This window comes from Salvia splendens, chromosome 22, assembly GCF_004379255.2.
Source record: "Salvia splendens isolate huo1 chromosome 22, SspV2, whole genome shotgun sequence".
NCBI lineage: Eukaryota > Viridiplantae > Streptophyta > Magnoliopsida > Lamiales > Lamiaceae > Salvia > Salvia splendens.
In genome coordinates, this window is record NC_056053.1 from 13,506,493 (window position 1) to 13,522,318 (window position 15,826).

Consider the following 15,826-nt stretch of genomic DNA (forward strand, 5'->3'; position numbering starts at 1 on the left):
ATTTATAGAGTAAATAAATAAATAAAAAAAAAAAACGGCTATAAAATTAACGGTCTCATTACCGTTAATAAAAAAAAAAAATTTTTTTTTTTTATTAAATTCGAATTTTTTTTAAAAAAAATGAATTATTGCGTCATCGGGACGAAGCCCACTCGCGGGGCAGCGAGTGGGCTTCACGCGTCGAATGGGAGTCCGCCACGTCGCCTCGGCGCGTGGCGGAACGTTTCGTTCCGCGTTCCGGAGGAACGAAACGCGGCACGGCATGGGAACGGTGGCGGCACGGAATGGCGACGGAACGCACGCTGCAACGCGTGCCGCCGCGAAACCGTTCCTCCGGAACGGCATAGGAACGGCGACGGCACCGCGTTGCGGATGCTCTAAGACTAATCGATGTCCTAGCCAATAAAATAAATTGAAAAATACGATTAATTCATTTTAATTGTTAGTTTTTATCAAATATTAAAAAAATGAAGTTCAATGAATTGTAAATATTGAGTATAAATAAAAAATAAAAATAAATAAAAATAATAATAAATCGGCTAGTCCGTGCTCTTTCCGCGCAATAGCAGACTAAAGCACGGACAAGAGCACAGACTAGCGGTTTAGGGCGTGGTGAGCGCTCGACCTACTTCGGGACGTCCGTCGCGTTAGTCCCCTATCGTGGACGGACATCCCCACGTCCTAAGCGCTAGTCTGTGCTCTAGTTCGTGCTTTAGTCCGCTATTGTGGATGCTCTCATTTCAGTTTTATTTTCTATAAATAATGAATAACATAAAATTTTGGTTTTATACATTTAGCGCACTCACAATAACGGCACCGATCGAACACAAACTGCCAATCGGCGAACATAGCCCCAACTGGCGTTGGCAAGCGCGATCAATGTTCGGATGAATCCCTATAACGACTCTTCGAATACCGACTAGTCAGCATTTCCCGGCGAGTCCCAGTTTCCCGGCGGAAACCAATTCCCTAATGATTACCCTTCATTGCAAGGCAGTTACGCTCCGTTCTAATGCGGCTACCCTCTGTTGGAAGGGTACTACGCTCCGTTTCAAGGCGGTTTCCCTCCATACACCTCGTACGTCGGTGTCAGCATAACGTTCAACTTTCACTCGCATTACGGGGACAATGTTTATAGGCCCAATATGGACGGAATCGCCGATCGATCTGGCAACGCTGTCCTGGCGACCAATTCTCTCTTCAGTACCGACGAATTCTCGCTGTTAGACTTAGATCTTTCTCCTCTAAGGGAGGATCCCCAGCCGAGGGGGAGGGGGAACGGGAAAGGGGAAGGTAACGACGGCTGTCGGTCGAAGAGGATGAACTACACTCCGCATGAGTCGATTGCTCTCGCGAAGTGTTGGGTCGACATGTTCGAGGACTCGATTTTGTCGAACATGCAGACACAAGAAGGGTTCTGGGGCGTATCGCAATTAGATACGCCTCAATGGATCCTGATTGGACAAAGGCCCACAACACGGACCAGCTCCGTAAAGATTGGGACCGGATGAAACCAACATCACCAAATTCTATGGCATCTGCGAGAACAACCTCCGGACAATGACCAATGGCCAGATTGTGGACGACGTGAAAGAACTGTCGCTGTGACAGTTCTCCCAAAATGACATTTTTCCTCAGTTCAAGCACTGTGATAACTGGTAGATCCTGAAGGAGATCCCAAGATTCCAGACAGGGTTGGTACCGAACACCCCGAAGCGGACGAGGCTTGGGGTCTCATGCAGCTACAACAGTAGCCCCAGCGGTGACTCCATCGACATTATCGAAGATGCCTATCCGTTGCCTTCGCCTTCTATCCAGAGGCATCCAATGGGCGTTAAAGCAGCCAAGCGGAAGGGGAAGGCAACGGCTAACGGGTCATCAGGAGCCCAATCGATGGTTGGGGTAGAAGATTTGGTGAAGAGCGTCAAGATCCACAGCAGAGGACGTTGTTGAGCTGATAAGAACATCGACCGTCGAACCCAACCCGGGAAAAGCAGTACACGTCTCTCATCCAAGAGTTGCGGCACGATTTGGTGATATGGAAAAATTTATTTATAGTAGAATTTTTTTTATTTTAATGAAACAATATGCTTTTTTCTATGTTTTTTTCTTCAATTTATTTTGTTTTTATTATTTTATGGAGTATTTGTTAAACACCAACAATTAAAATGGAGAGATGTGGAAATCGAGATAGGCTAAGGATAGGCTAGATGATAAAATGCTGACGCGACAGAAAGAAATTGAAAATGAGCTGAGGATGAGTTGTCCACTATTGTGAATGGCCTTTAACATAAGTTCAAATTTTGTTAATCAATCACCCCAATAATTACAACACATGGCAAATTGAGATTATTGGTGTTATACTCCAATCGTCCAACATTAGAAGTCTCATTTGAGATCTGCACGGATCTTTAAAAATGTAAAAGAAAGTTGGTAGAAAAAAAATAGTGAAATATGAGACTTATTTTAAAATTTTATTTTATAATAAAATGTGAGTGAAATAAGTTAATGAGATGTGAGGTATACCTACCATTTATAATACTATTAGTGAACCGAGATTCCTAATCAGTAATCATGGACAAACTAAAATGGTAAATCAGGACACTTAAATTTCTTATTAACTTAATGGCAGACATAGAGAGTATTAATTTCTTATTTTTATTAACTTAAATTTAAATAGCTATAAACGAACTCGCAAGGGGCGAGTGGGCTTCACCGCTCAACAAAAGTAAGTTTCGCTGGGGGACGCTTGCAATGGGATGAAACGTGAGTTTTGCAGCTTCACCGCTTCACTGCTCAACCAAAAGTGAGTTTCGCCCCCCATCTCGTCTCATTGGGATGAAACGGGGCGAGTTTTAAAACTCATGTTGTAGATGCTCTTAATGTAGTTGAGTCATTTAGTTTTTTTCAAAATAAATTTTATTAACTCTCTTCTCTTTTACTCTATCTCTATCCTACTTTATTCTCTCTCTATTTTAATCTTTAAGCTCCAATTTCCTAAATCCCTAAAAAAACGTCTCAATTAACTTGAGACATAAGGAGTATTATATTTTATATCCCATAAAAAAATTTTCATATTCATTTTACTAATGGCATTATTTACAAATTACATTACATAAAAAACTTAAAACACTTCGAAGAATCAAGGCTCACAAAATTAGTGTAATTTTCAATCACATTCCATTTTTCGCATACCATGTTAGTGTTTATTATTTCTACAACACTTGTAATAAGATCAGTCTCATTTTAAGCCAAAAAACATTAAAAAACCAAAATGCCGCCGACGTGGCTGAAATCGGACCAACCGAAAAGAAATGTGGCCTGCAATAAGAATGTAAAATGCAGTCTTATTGCAAATGTTCTCATAACTTATTGCCCAATTCAGATAGCAACATAAGATTAACTTCGATGTATGTTACGACTAAAGAGTGTAATTCCAGGCAAGTTTCTTGAAACTCTATTAAAAATGAGTCATTCACTCTCTTAAAACACTTTATAAAAAAGGGTTATCTTATATAGATAAGATAAGATAATTACCAAATCGATATGACAAGATTTAGTCATTTAATATTCTCACGCTGGTGTAACGAATGTAAGTAGTATAAAAATTGTAAGTAGTATAAAAATTGTTTATAGTTTATACAAATTCCCTTAGCATGATATATCAAAAGGGAAAGATCACCTTGAACTAAATTACCACGAGTTCACGACCACGACCACGACTACGACCATGACCATACAAAATCAAATGGATAATAGATAATTAAAACAAATATACCAACGAGATATGGGTGCCATGTTTCATCAAAATCTGGTCCACAAAAAAAGTGTCAAACAGTATAATGTTAGAAATAAATATGTACATAAAACAAAAACTTAAATTCTTATAAAGTGGACATGTGTGGCGATAGATCATAACTTTCACATGTCACATCTGGCACACCATAATGGGACCATAGACTAATTAATTCTCTGATCCAATTTATTCATTTCAATTGAATTTTCGAGTGAGGAATTTAATTAGTACTCGAAGGTTGCACGCTTGGCCTTATTTAGTCCACTCATCGTGTTCTACGTTTTTAAGCGAGTAGTATCCACTTTCATATAATCATTTATTTCAATTTTAACACTAAACCACAGTGATTATATTTCAATTTTTACACTAAACCACTCCTATTAGGGTGGAAATATGGGTACCCGTGATTACATGCCCGAAAATATCGGATACCTACACTCGAAATTTATCAAAACGTATACCCAAACTCGACCCAAAATGTGTTTCGGATATCCAGATACCCGACATGGGTATCCAAACCTGATAAATCAGAATACCCGACATTAGTCACATACTAAGAATTGAATTTTGTCTTTATTTTAAAAATTAGTTTATAACTAATTAAGAACATACATATTAAATAAAGTTAAAATTCCCTTTTTCAATAAAAATGAATAGAATTCTTTTGATGCTGGAAAATACAAAATACAATAATGAAAAAATATAACTATTTTGTTTTATTTATTTTATTTTTCAAAACAAATTAATATTATACGAATATATAGATAATTCAAATTGACTAATATCTTTAATATCGAATTTTATTTTATATAACTAAAAAACACTTTGTCACATTTAATTTAAAACACATGAGTTACTTTATGAGAATTGATTGTGCAAAATGTAAATTTAATACACATCCAATTAAAATAAGCAATCAAATAATATAATTCATAAATCATACTCCCTCTATTCCATAGAAATATGTCATATTTCCTTTTTCGCCAGTCCCATAGAAATGACCCATATCAATTTATGGAAACATTTTTCTCCTTTTTTTTCCCTTTATCATTTATGGCCCACAATTCACTACACAATTTCAACTACTTTTTCTCCTCCTCTCTTACTTTACCAATTATACATTAAAATTTTCATTTTCTAGATACCATTCAATTATAATATTTAGTTAGCAAACAATCTATAAAATTAAATTCATAACAAAATAAAGAAGAAAATTATTTCATTAAGATTCAGAAAAAAGTACAAATCCTACAAATCTATACATCTATACAACAGGAGTTTTTGAGAAAATAACAAAATGTCAATATAATATTTTTGAATATATGTACAAGATTATAAATTAAAATAATTGAATATATATATATATATATATATATATTATAAATATGGAGAAGTGAAAAAGTTTTTTGTTCTGGTCATAATTGAAGAATTGAATGGTTTTAATGGAGAAGAAGTGAAAAGGTTTTCGGAAAACCAGAATGAGGTGAAAATCCGAGTATACAGACCCGACTCATGGCCTATTTGAGATTCATATTTCATACTTTTGTTGTTGATAATTCAAAGACCACGTCGCTTTTTTCTCTTGCTTCAATTTGCACCCCATATTTTCCTTTTACGATCGATCTCTGCATTTTCCTATGACATGCAAGCAAGGATCAAGCCGAGTAGCCGACGACGTGGACGAAGAGGAGGCGGTGGAGGGGGGGTCCGGAGCCTCCCATAGATGACAAAGACAATGACGCTTTTTTTGTGTTTTGCGTCCCGTGCTAATTAGTGGAAACCGAGCTTGCGGTTGTTGGCGTGCTTAACGTTCTCACAAACAAAGACGTCGCAATGGTGCTTGCATGCCTGAATTTAGGGTTCCGCTGCTCGATGTTGCGTTGGAGATTTTATTTTTGTACTTGTGTTTGCTGGGGTAATTCAATTTTTTCTTTTAAGTTACGTCATATATCGTAATTTATGACATATACCAAAATTTTAATATGACGCGGTATTTGAAATTTATACTGTTACCATAACGAAATCTTCCGATAAGATATCATACCGTTCCAAAAATCATGATATACCAAAAATTTAACATTTCCAATATTTTTTTTCACAACAATAAATCCGATATATTAGTATTTCAGTGTTTTTGTCCACCCCTACGGACAATACATGATGGCAGCTATGTCCAATGGAAAGACCAAAGACTTTGACAGCCCAAAGACCATGTTTATCAGCAACCCCCCAACCCAACCCAACCATCCACTTTTTCAATATTTAATTCATTTCTATCTCCTCCACATCATCTTCCACATCATTAATATACACCCAACCCAACCACACATATTTTCATGGTTTATCAATGACCACCAAACCACACTATTATATATTTATTTTTATATTATTTTTTAATACTATTATTATTACATGAAATACTTATTATTGTAAATTTATCGAAAAACGTAATAAAAGACAAACTAAAAATTATAAAAACAAACAAATAAAAAACATAAGATGAAAACTAGACATTCAATTACAATTGCCGAAATTTGCCCATATATGCTCTACCAAATCGTTTAGCAGAGCTTTGTGAGCTTCTCTGTTTTGAAGCTGGGCTTTATTTTTCATGTAAGACGCTAGACTCGCAATCCTATTCGTAGAATATATGAAATCATTATTCGCATCTCCATCTTCATTCTCACGACTACTTTGTCCAAGTCGATCTTGAATAAATTCTGCTGGATCACAATAGTTCGAATACGTGCTTCTTTCGTCTTCCACTATCATATTGTGCAAGATTATGCAAGCAATCATTATTTTCCCCATAATATCACGATCCCAAATAAGACATGGACATTTGATAAAAGCAAAACGAGCTTGCAAGACACCAAAAGCTCGCTCAACATCTTTTCGCGCGGACTCTTGATGTTGAGCAAACAACTTGTGCTTCATCGTTTGTGGACCTGGGATAGATTTGACAAATGCCGCCCATTGAGGATATATGCCATCAGTGAGATAATATCCCATATTTTTTTCGTGACCATTTACTATGTAATTGACCTTCGGTGCTCGACCTTCCAAAATATCATCAAAAACAGGAGATTGATCAAGCACATTAATATCATTTCTCGAACCTGGAGTTCCAAAAAAGGCATGCCATATCCACAGATCTTGAGATGCTACTGCTTCGAAGATGATTGTCGGACTCCCGCTTCTTCCGGCATATTGTCCAGCCCATGAAGTGGGACAATTCTTCCATTCCCAATGCATGCAGTCAATACTACCCAACATGCCTGGAAACCCACGTTGTTCTCCAATATGCAGAAGTCTTGCCAAGTCTTCTTCGTTGGGCTTTCGCAAGTACTCATCGCCGAAGTTAGAAATTACACCTTCAATGACTCCAAACTTCTTTCTTCACCAATGACTCCAAACTTCTTTCTTCACCAATGCTTGGATTTTCTTTTCTTGTCTGCTCATATAGAAACAGAACATTTTGCCATAGATGGTTACTAGTTTGGTTGGTGCCAACAACTGCATTCGTGCTCACGAAACACCAAGCAGACATTAATGTCTGGTCTTCTTGCTCACTCCAACCATGTGGGGTGTTTACAACATTCTTGGTTTGTGATATGGCTTGGTTTGAATGTTGATTTTGAAATGAACTTTGAAATTGCTCAGAATTCGGAAAATCATCAAAGCTAGGGAAATAATCTTGAGAAGGGTTAATATTTTGGGAAGGATTGAAATTTTGGGAAGGGTTGAAGTTTTGGGAATCGAAGAATATAATATCCTCATCATCATCCATAGCTAGCAATAAGGGAAACTAGAAAATATCAAATTTTACTAAACAATAAGGATTATAGGAGGAGAAAAGATGATATTTTTTTGTGTGGAAAACTATAGCAAATGTGGTCTCTATTTATAGAGGAAGAAAAATTATGATTTTTGGTATAAATTTTATAATTTTTTAATATAATATATTAAAGATATATTAGTTATTAAAAATAATAATATCAGCCAATGAAATTGTGCCATTTGGCGCAACCTCATTGGCTGAATGGTGAAATGAGAAGGGAGACTCATCGGTTGGTTTGAGGAGAGAGAGACATGAGTCAAGGAGAGAGACTTATGTTTAGATTTTTTTTTTTTAAAATTATAATGCCACGGTGGAGGTCGACCTCCAAGACCGATAAAGGTGGTCTTAAGGCATGCCATCAATTGACATAAATTCCAACCACCTGTGTATGAATATTTCACCATGACACGGTGAAGATCTATATTCAAACATATGCGATGATATATTTGTAACTATCATGTCTGTATTAACAAAATACTCCCTCAATCCCATAAAAATAAGTATACTTTTCATTTTCATTCATCCGATAAAAATATGGATATTTTCATTTATGAAAAGTTATCCCAATTTATTATCCTTATCTGTTAACTTATTAACAACTTATAACACTAATAATAATGTGAGTCTCCTATCCACTAACACTACTTTAACTATCCTTCCACTCTTTTCTATTACTTTACCAATTTTATCTTAATTTCTGTGTCATATTATATGCCCATATTTTTATGGGACAGAGGGAGTATATATAATTATAATTCAAGTTCATCACCAAAATATATCACATTTCTTTTCTCCTTGTAAAGAAGATAGAAAAGAAAACGTCTGAGAAGCAACGAATATATTTAGCAACTTTAGAAGATCAAACTAGTAACAACTAACAACATATTCCAAGTCAATGTGCATAATAACATGCTGTGTTTGGAAGGCTATCGCACGTGTATTTTCTTGTCAAGAATCTTGTTTGCAAATGCTACATATACAAAGATTCGAACCAACAGAAATGTCATCTTGATAGATAAAATAATAATTTCTCCTGCTGATTTGGATCTACTTAAACAGACAACACTAGCAATCATATTGGACAGTTTCTATTTTCATTTGGAAAAAAATGGGCACTTTTAACCTTGTTTAGGCAGAAAGAGGCGATCCTGGCCTTCTACCAACTTTGCAGATCGGATCACATCCCCCGTCTTGATCTCAGATAGTGTTTCTCGCCCCATAGTCGTGTAACTGTCAACCAGGGCAATACGATTACAGGAAGTATCAAAATGGTGTCCTAGATTTTTCTACTCTTTATAACAAACAATGATTAAGAATCATTGATGCTAAAGGTGCGTACCCAAAAACAGAAAATTGGCCTTCGTCGAAGGACAGCCCTCCAAGGCCAGCCTGCCAACATAGAGTAATTTGATTTGATTCTGTTTTACGAAAAAGTATATGAGGAATTTGATGAAGTTCATACTGCTCACATTTCTCTTGTCATAAAGATAGAAGAAAAACTGGTTTGGTGAAGAATACTCCTCGGAGTCTGGATTATGAGCCATGACCACTGCTCCATAAACTGATAGTGGAAGCACAGGCAGCTCCCCGTCCTTCACATGGAAATTTGGATGTCACTGACGGTAACTAAAATAGAAACTTGGGCTGCATTGTTCAATAAAATAGAGTAAACCTGGACACTTAGAGTCGTTTTATAGAGTGGCTCGAATTGCCCAGATGGCATTATCTCAAGGGGGACTACATATCCCTTGTCATTTCCTAGCTTGCTGTCCGAGAGGATAGCTTGGTCAGTGCAATTTAGTTTCATACCATCGTATGCCCCTTCAACCACCTAATATAATTTTAAAAACCAGGTTGTGAATCCTTTCTTCGGTAAACCGTGAGCGAAATATGTATGATGCATACAGATATTAAACCAAAATACTTTCTAAATCATACAATGTAAAACAGAGTACAAGAAACTGAAATCAAGATCTCTCCATGGTTACCATGGCCCAAGTTTACCCATTTATTCAATTACATATCTCTATGTGAGCACCTAAAGTCAGCAAAGCTTTGCGGAATGCTTATCCTGCAGAGATAGGTCTTCCAGTTCTTAGCTGTCAGTCCCAGCCACATAACAGAATCTTTTCTTTAATAGCAAATCCAAATTAGAGTGGTTTATATTTCTTATCTGCTAAGCTGATCTATTGTATGGTAGCAACTAGGAAAATGCATATCTAATAGGACAATTATTTCGACTACTATTTCAGATTGTCTTGTTTTCTATTTTTATTCCTAAAAAAAAAGCACCAACAAGTGAAAACTGAATGCTAGTAGACAGTCATAAGAGGAAATGGCATAGTGTGAATAATAGTGCATAATTGTCACTGTGGGAGAACAATGGATGTTCGAAAAAGAAGAAGTGAGATTCCACTACCTTACCAGTTTAGCAAAGTTCCCTGCTGTAAGAGGCGCTGAGTACCCATCTACAACAACCTAAAGACAGATTGATTTGTAAGAAAACAGCATCTCATAGATATTCCACACATCCATATCTATCATAGGGTGGGTGTTATGAAGTGGTGTTTCATGAGACAAAATGCGCCAATTATTTATGTACGGAATATTCCAGCAGGACTTTACAGTAGTTTGGCATAGTTCCAGTCCCAACATTAGTTTAAAAGGTATTTGGTACACCTGAAGTATAGCAGTGTTTCTGGGTTGGCCAGCAGCTTCTGGAGAAAAATTCGAGCCATCTCCTTTCTCGATAGCAAATTCAACTACTGCCCTCCCTGTAAGCCTTTCAGAAGTTTTACGATATCAGCCACAATGTATAAACCTCCACTCATATATATAATGTAAGAACTTTAATAGCAGAAGCAACATTACTTGCAAAAAGTGCCATAATATAGATTATACAGAGCATCAAACAGACAATAATAGAGAAAACTTCGAATAGAAGACTGAAAATGTGATGAGAAGTGAGATGATTACCTTGGGTAGTTTTTGTATTGCTCAGGCAACAAAAATGATAGTCCTGGAGCCTGTTGACAAATACAGCCTTGACACATCACTGATCAATTGGTGAACATGTAACTAGTCAAACCAGATAAAAGGCAACTACAGAAAGGATAAGTACAAATTATAGTTCTCTTTTTTTCTCCGCCTCTAGCTATAGTTCATGAAGTTAGGTTTAAGACTTTATTCAGCTTCTGATTGCAACTACAACTACCTGTAGCAACTCCAACTGTGCAACAGTATCCAGCGTATTTGCCAGGCCAACTGATACCTTGTCTGGGTCTTTATCCTTGATGTACTGAAGAAGGGTTTTCAGCCCAGCCTGAAAACATGAAATAACTCTTTATTATTTTCATGCTTACTGTTACCAAAATGTTATCAGCCCAGCCTTGATTTGAAAGTTTTCTACTTTTGGTGTATGATGCACCCGCCACACAAGACCGATGGATTATGGAATGGAACTAAATTTCACATTTTGGTTTGTGGAGGGTCATAAACAAAAGAAATAGAAGCTTTAGAACGCATATTATGAATATTATGAAACAAATAACTGACATTCTCCAACAAAAAAAAATATAGGCACATAACCAGTTCCACCAATTTGTCTTATCTTGTCTAAGAAAAGATAAAACCTGACTGGACAAAGCCATTAAGAAGAAGTAGAACTGCTAGGAGCCTGCTCTCTTGCTCGGAGAAAAATAGGAAATTTAGTTTACTACTTTACTTAGCTCATATACAATGAATAAAATATTTTTAACCTCGGACGGGTTCTTTTTCTAAAAAATCATTGCTAAAAGGAAGTAGTTGCATGAACATACATGAGATGACGAGCCTTGTCATGACTAAGAACTTAAATAGAAGAGGAACAATTTGAACCACCGTGTACTTTTTTAAGAGAACCCCACTAGACAGGAGAGACAGGTAGTAAAATAGAAGGAACTTGGGAAGTACATGAAAATGATACTACAGGAACACCGTGCATGGACGTAGAATCCTAATGTGTAAGATACCTACCCTACAAGCAGAAACTGTGTTCTTCATTTGAAGTACATGGCTTTAACTTGTTTCAATCTATATTACCTGTCCATCGGTCAGAGATGCATAAAGAAGTGAACCATTTTCTCTAAATTCAGCAGGCATGCTAGAAAGAATAGCTTCCTTTTCATCCACCGCAATCTGAAAACGAAAAGAACAAAGTTAAAGGTGTGAACCATTGCCACCAGCATTAAAAGATAAGACACTAAAACAATTAATTAGATAGCAATGGCCACCAAATAGCTAATGGAATAAGTAGCAATGTACACCAAATAAATAATGGAATTAGAAACACGCATATATAGATAGATATAACTTCTTGCAAAGAATCATTAAAACCAATTCAGTTTCAGACAGGAGTTTTAGTTAGAAACAAGAGATCAAAAGAAGTAGAAATTTATAAGTTATTATAAATGAAAGGAGAATAATTTTCTAAGTTAACAAGAGATGAAAGAAGGAGGATTCTTAAAGTTTCTAAGCTTTCCCCCTTCATATGATTATGTGCAGAATGAAGGTCTAAACAGATCTGAAAGAACCACTGAATGTGGAAGTTACAACTACGAAGCAGTATTATGGAGATAAAACAATTTTTTAAAAGTAATCTAATAGTCCCACATAACAAAGAGGATCAACTGAATTAAGCCTACTAGCCCCGGCAAAGTGGCAGGTGAGGAAGAGAAACAAACCAACAGCCCCATACAACAATGAGGCTCCACTAAATTAGTATTATCACATCTCTTACAAAATCATTCTTACTTCTTTTTGTAACCTAGAGAATGCATTTGTATGCCAAATACAACCTGCACCCACAGACAAGGAAAACCAATAGCCAACATACCAAGGAAATTCTCTACCCATCTGGAAGCAGATTGTAACTAAAGGAAGGTTGAACCAATAAACTTAGCCAGTAAAAGAAACACTAAATTTCTTGTGCAGTGCACCAGTGATCTTAGAAGACAAAAGACAAGTATTACCTTTAGAGCTTTCTTGACGTTTCCCTCCATTGTTCCAAATGGCTTCCTTTGTGGAATCCTTAGCAAGTATGATATATCCTCCAGAGAATCCTAAGAGAGATGTGAACGTTATGATTTTTTGGCTATTGAATTCATCTTAACATTTGAATATAAATATATCAAAATAAAAAGACTGTACTTATCAAACCTGTATAGCTTTCATATCTTTGTTAGCAGGAATAGCTCTTCTCAAAGCCAGTTCTCCAGTCCGAGGAATTTTTGTCTCCGGGGAATAGAGTACCGCTTGAGCTGGAGGAATGAGCCAATAATCATGTAATACCGAGGGTATTGGGGATGTCAGTTGGAGAAAGAGGACGATGACAGCAAAAGATTTCTCAAACGACTTCCTTCCTATTTGCATCCATATATTTAGGTTGGGGAAGTAATTTTGTCCCTTCACTGATTCCTGTATGAAAAGCAATTCATGTAAGGAGCTGGTGTTAACCTTGGACACGAAACAAACAGTACATGATGAAACCCAAAATCTTGCAAGAAAGGATATATGTTTTTATCAAATCAGATCATGCAAACAAGGAAGACCCAAATTAAATCACTAAGGACTGGTCAAATTCCCAGCATTTGGCAATAACTCATACTCCCTCTGTCCACGAAAAATAGCCTTATTTTGTCATTTCGGAATGTCCACGAAAATAGTCCCATTTCCGAAAATGGAAAGTTTCTCTCTTATACTTGCACTTTTTCTCCTCTCTCATACTTTACTTACTTTTTCTCCATATTTCCCTTACTTTACCTATTTTTCGTCATTTTCTCTTATTTTACCAATTTCTCATTAAAACTCGTGCCATAAATCTATTTTTTTTATGGACGGAGGGAGTACCATATAAATGATATTCGAGTAAAAATTGAGGCACGGAGGCGATCATGTGAATGAATCCACACTACAATTCAATAATTGAACCAGAATTGCTGTAAAATTAAAGAAATAGCGATGAATTTAGAGATTGTACTCTCACTGATGACATAATTAGACGCAATTTTTTAGGCATTACAATTACATACGAAGATTCACCATTACTCATGCTAGTAAGGGTTTAGCTTTCCTATAGTGCGATTCCCCAAACGGAGAATCAAGGGTACAAGGTGCAGAACAAAAAAGCAATGTTAATTGCAGTGCAGTGAGAGAGAATAAAAGAGTAAGGAGGGATGAATGCGGACTAACCGTGGGGCCATAAGCCTTAATTGGCAGAATGCGATTGAATTTGCGGTGTGGATTGGTGGGGAGAGAGAAGCGGGTAGAGAGTTGAGGAAAGGGAAGGGATGAAGAGAAGATGGAAGCTGAGAAAGAAAGGGCCATGAAGGGGTGTTGTTTTGGCGCGCCTCATCCAAAGCCTAATCTGGAATCCTCTCATCTTCTTTAATTCAATTCACACTACCATTTACAATTTTGATTTTACCCTCCTTTTATTCGAACATTCACGTTAACTAGTTTCAGTATATCACCGTCACTCACCGGTCTCCATTCACTTTTTTCCCTCGAATCAAATACGAGGCATTTCATTTTGAGAACTCGTTTTGAAAAAATGCTAATAAATGTTTAAAGTATATAAGAATAAAGTCCTTTTCTATATCTTACTTTACTATTTCTCTACTTTATTATCATTTTTCAAAACGAGTCCTTAAAATGAAATGTCTCTATTACTGTGGAACTGAGGGAGTAACATACTCCAGATTTTAGCCGATGTTATTTTATATGTTGACTGTAGAGATGAAATAATACTATATTTATATTAGTGTCAGAAAAAACATTTTTTTAAAAAAAGATCGAGATATCTATTATGAGATGGAAGGAGTAACACCTTACGCAATTAAAAATATAAAATTAGAAAAGTATAAATAGAGTTGTGTTAGGATAATACTAATTTAAAATATAAAATTAAATAAATATAAATAGAATTGTGTTAGGATAATACTAATTTACAGTAATAAGTAACTTTAAATTTAGGGTGATACTAATTTATTGATTGTCCCTATGGATTATAACAACTACAACCACCATCTATCTACCTCTCCTCTTTCTCGAGTATTCGCGTTACCATTCACTATATTTTTTTCACTAATTTTACTCAATTAATAACCTTTTATTGTACTCCCTTCGTCATTGTCTATATTTGACTCAGTGTACATATTAATAAGTATGAAGTAAAGCGAATGAAAAAAATGAGTTATTAATCCTACCAAAATATGGAAAAAAAATAAAGTGAACAACATTTCACGGACGAACTAAAATGACAAAATTGGAAAACATTTCACGGACAGAGGAAGCATTATTATATAAAATAACAATTTATTAAACAATCACAAATATAAAATGAATGAGTTTGAAATCAAAACAACAAATATATACAAAGCAACTACAAATATATAAATATAGGGGTGTGATCTGTTGCTAACTTTCCTAAGTTGCTAACTCTGCTAACTCATCAATACAATGTGCTAAAAGTGTCAACACAAATTTGTGTTGACATTTTAATGTGATCGTGTTGACATTTTTTATACACTGCGTTGATAAGTTAGTAAGTTAACAATTTAAGAAAGAAATATATACAAAGTAGTTTAATAATGAAGTAGAATCAATACTAAGCGATACTAGTCTTTAAAATCATAAATTTTGGTCAAATTCTGGTAGTTTCCACAAATTTTGCATTCAATTGGTGTATCCCAAACCAACCAAATTAAGTATTTTCGGTAAAAACTTGTTCTACGTGGGCAATAGTGATACGTTTATACTATTTTAGAAACTTTTAAGCTTGTGACAAGTAGGATAAAAATTCATGTAGAAAGCCAGGAACCTACCCTGGGAAATATAACAAATGGAACGTAAAGTTTATAATATTTTTGACTAATTTTAAAGTTCATAGAAAATATCAAAATATGACCAAAATTTGTAATTATAGGACCAATACATAATTAATATACAAATTATAGTATTTAAAATATCAAAATCATGACAATGAATATATATATATATATATATATATATATATATATATAGGGTCATGTTAAAGTCCTTTTCGTGCATTAGATTTAAGTTGCTTCTCGATTTGGAGCGTCCGATCTGGAGGATGGACGATCCAGATTACAATCCTTCTTAACCATCCCGTACTTCATTATTTAGTGATT

The 15,826-nt window shown here is 35.6% G+C and overlaps 1 protein-coding gene across 1 annotated transcript; it reads right to left on the bottom strand.

Moving 5' to 3' along the window:
- Positions 1 to 8,554: 8,554 nt before the first annotated feature.
- LOC121787664 (peptidyl-prolyl cis-trans isomerase CYP37, chloroplastic-like) lies at positions 8,555 to 14,075 on the bottom strand. Its single transcript, XM_042186469.1, has 12 exons — positions 13,866 to 14,075; positions 12,834 to 13,091; positions 12,647 to 12,736; positions 11,718 to 11,813; positions 10,852 to 10,959; positions 10,614 to 10,663; positions 10,317 to 10,419; positions 10,062 to 10,115; positions 9,310 to 9,468; positions 9,107 to 9,229; positions 8,977 to 9,026; positions 8,555 to 8,867 (listed from the first exon to the last, which is right to left on the bottom strand). The coding sequence occupies exons 1-12, from the start codon at positions 13,998 to 14,000 to the stop codon at positions 8,756 to 8,758; spliced, it is 1,338 nt and encodes a 445-aa protein (XP_042042403.1). The 5' UTR covers positions 14,001 to 14,075; the 3' UTR covers positions 8,555 to 8,755.
- Between the last annotated feature and the right edge of the window lie 1,751 nt (positions 14,076 to 15,826).

Coding starts and splice junctions, on each gene's coding strand:
- LOC121787664 (XM_042186469.1), bottom strand. CDS start 14,000: ATGGCCCTTTCTTTCTCAGCTTCCATCTTCTCTTCATCCCTTCCCTTT. Junction 10,420..10,613: donor CAATACAAAAACTACCCAAG/GTAATCATCTCA, acceptor AACTTCTGAAAG/GCTTACAGGGAGGGCAGTAG. Junction 9,230..9,309: donor AAACGACTCTAAGTGTCCAG/GTTTACTCTATT, acceptor TTCCATGTGAAG/GACGGGGAGCTGCCTGTGCT.